Source organism: Temnothorax curvispinosus, unplaced genomic scaffold, assembly GCF_003070985.1.
Source record: "Temnothorax curvispinosus isolate PA1 unplaced genomic scaffold, ASM307098v1 QBEX01018551.1, whole genome shotgun sequence".
Classification (NCBI taxonomy): Eukaryota; Metazoa; Arthropoda; class Insecta; order Hymenoptera; family Formicidae; genus Temnothorax; species Temnothorax curvispinosus.
The window spans coordinates 1-2,395 of record NW_020228331.1 but is presented as its reverse complement, the minus strand read 5'-3'; the positions used below and the strand labels follow the sequence as shown (position 1 = coordinate 2,395).

General features: G+C 35.4%; 1 protein-coding gene across 1 annotated transcript; it reads right to left on the bottom strand.

Moving 5' to 3' along the window:
- Window positions 1-391: 391 nt before the first annotated feature.
- LOC112468496 (V-type proton ATPase 21 kDa proteolipid subunit-like) lies at window positions 392-1,546 on the bottom strand. Its single transcript, XM_025037697.1, has 5 exons — window positions 1,479-1,546; window positions 1,208-1,256; window positions 1,030-1,113; window positions 542-941; window positions 392-424 (listed from the first exon to the last, which is right to left on the bottom strand). Exons 1-5 carry the CDS (start codon window positions 1,537-1,539, stop codon window positions 392-394), a joined length of 627 nt encoding a protein of 208 aa, XP_024893465.1. The 5' UTR covers window positions 1,540-1,546.
- Between the last annotated feature and the right edge of the window lie 849 nt (window positions 1,547-2,395).

Sequence of the window (2,395 nt, the reverse complement as noted above, 5' to 3'; positions counted from 1 at the left end):
GCGAGCGCTATATAACGCACTCAAAATATGAAACAAAAATTACGTTGCTCTCTAATATTGATAAAAACTATGGCCTATTGCAACTTTTATATATAATTTTTGCCATTATGCTTCAAAAAAAGTAGAATGATGTGTCCAAAATGATATAACAGACGATATTCACAGATACAGAATGGATGTTAAGTCATCTAGTAGAATCGCACGAATATAATTACAGACATGCAATAATATACCAAATTCACACATTGGTATTTGGAAAATTCTTCTCTTTCTTTCACAATGATTTTATAGATATGCAGTCATTCCTCTAGAATCTTCTTTACTGGTGACTAAATGTGGAATGGAACATTGTGATCCCGATAACACACTCCATAGCTTATTCTCTTGTAATTTATATTTTTTCGCCCATCTTCACTCCGGATGTCTGAAAAGAAAATTTGTAAACATAAGTATAGTATATATTCGCTATAGACACGTTTAGTCACATATTATTTTGACCATTTCTCATTACATACTACTTTCATGACACGTCTTAACTTACCATATAAATACCAACGATTAAACCAAAGAGGCCTATAGCTGAACCAAAGATCTCGACTATAAGAATCTTTACGAAAAGGGCAGAGTTGGCCGCGTCGGCGAGAGCAGCGCCGGAGCCAACGATGCCGACTGTTATGCCACAGAAAAGATTGACGAGGCCAACGGCTAAACCAGCACCGAACATTAAGTACCCAGAGAACCAGTTTTGATATCTGAGTTCTTCGTTGTCGAAAACTGTCTCATAATCAAATTTCTCGAGCATTCCAGATAGAACAATGGCAGTGATCAGGCCATAGACAGCTACAGCCTCGCAAAATATCACAGAAATCAAATTCTTTGTCTTGATTCTAGGAGCTTTCACGCCACCACCAACAATAGACACTCCTGTTGTATAGATACCTCTGAAAAAGACAAATACCTAAATAAGAAATTTTGGCGTAACACGAGTTGAGCCTATTTGAAACTATAATATAAATACATTTAACTTACAATGCCGCGCCTACTACAGACAGAGCTACCGACAGACCTATACCTAATGTGCACCACATATATGGAGAAGTATTCGTCAAGAACCTAAATTAGAAAACAAACATTAGGATCTCTTTACGCCGAGAATTCAATAAGATAATTAAGAAACCACTGATACAAGACAAATGTATGAACATACCATCCAATGCTAATCTGCTCTCCCTTGCCAGTAAATACATAATACAAAACTGCAACATATACGAAATATATAATATATTAAATATATGCGTATAATATAGAAAAAGATAAAATAAAAAAAGAAATAATAGATAAGCTTGACACGAGATTGCTCGCAACGCGATGACATCATACATAGATAATTTGGCAAAAGATCACGCATGAAAGGCTCTATATAACGACGATACATTTCTTTGTTTATTAATTTATCATAATATACATGTAAAGCATACCTAAAATAAGGATCGTTGCCGAAGCGGTGATCGCGAATGTGTTACCCAACATGTATCTCATCGTTGCGATAGTATAAGTCTCGCCGTTCACGCAATACGATATACGCAAAATCCCACGGTCTTCGAACACGGTCGAAACTCCGGGGAGAAACCAAAGTAGCCCGGTAGTTCTTTCGTTTTTTGTCTTAACGAATCTTCGATCTCTACATCGAGAAGCTCACGAGAAAATCACGCACACCTGTCACCGTCATGTGACGACTGCTCCGGATTCTAGTAACCGTTGGTGATTTTTTTTCGCTATCGAGGGGAAAAGGGAGTCACGCGCAGCGAAAATGCGATAATCTTAAGTCTGTTCTTTTTAACTGGTAATTGAAATTTGAGGCATTTTATGGAACCCGAGGATCTCTACCCGAAACGAGACGGACGTATATTCGTTGGGCATTGGAAAGATGATAAAGAGCGAAGAGATTACTTGAGTGCAGAAAGTGCAAGTAAAACGATCTGATGTTCAGATTGCCTAAACTCCAATTAATTTAATCGACGATTATAACTCGACCAATAAAATCGCGGCAAAATTTCTAATTATATAATTTATTCTCAACCTCTTTAATCTTTCTTTTACGTATTAGATAATAAGATTAATAATAATAATAATTCGTGAAAGACGTTCTAACAGCGATTTCAATTAAACTCCCATCAATTTAATCGATGATTAATTTAACCGACTGAATTGCTTAAAGTAAAAATTTTAAATTATATAAATTGCTGTTCCAGATCTTTTTTCCATATATTAAACGATAAAAAATTAATATTTTTGTTCATGTTAACAAAAAAGTACAAGTATCAATTGATAAGTTAATCAGAGTTTGGTCGAAGTTATCTTAAAAACACTCTTCCATTAAAAACGCGATCATTCA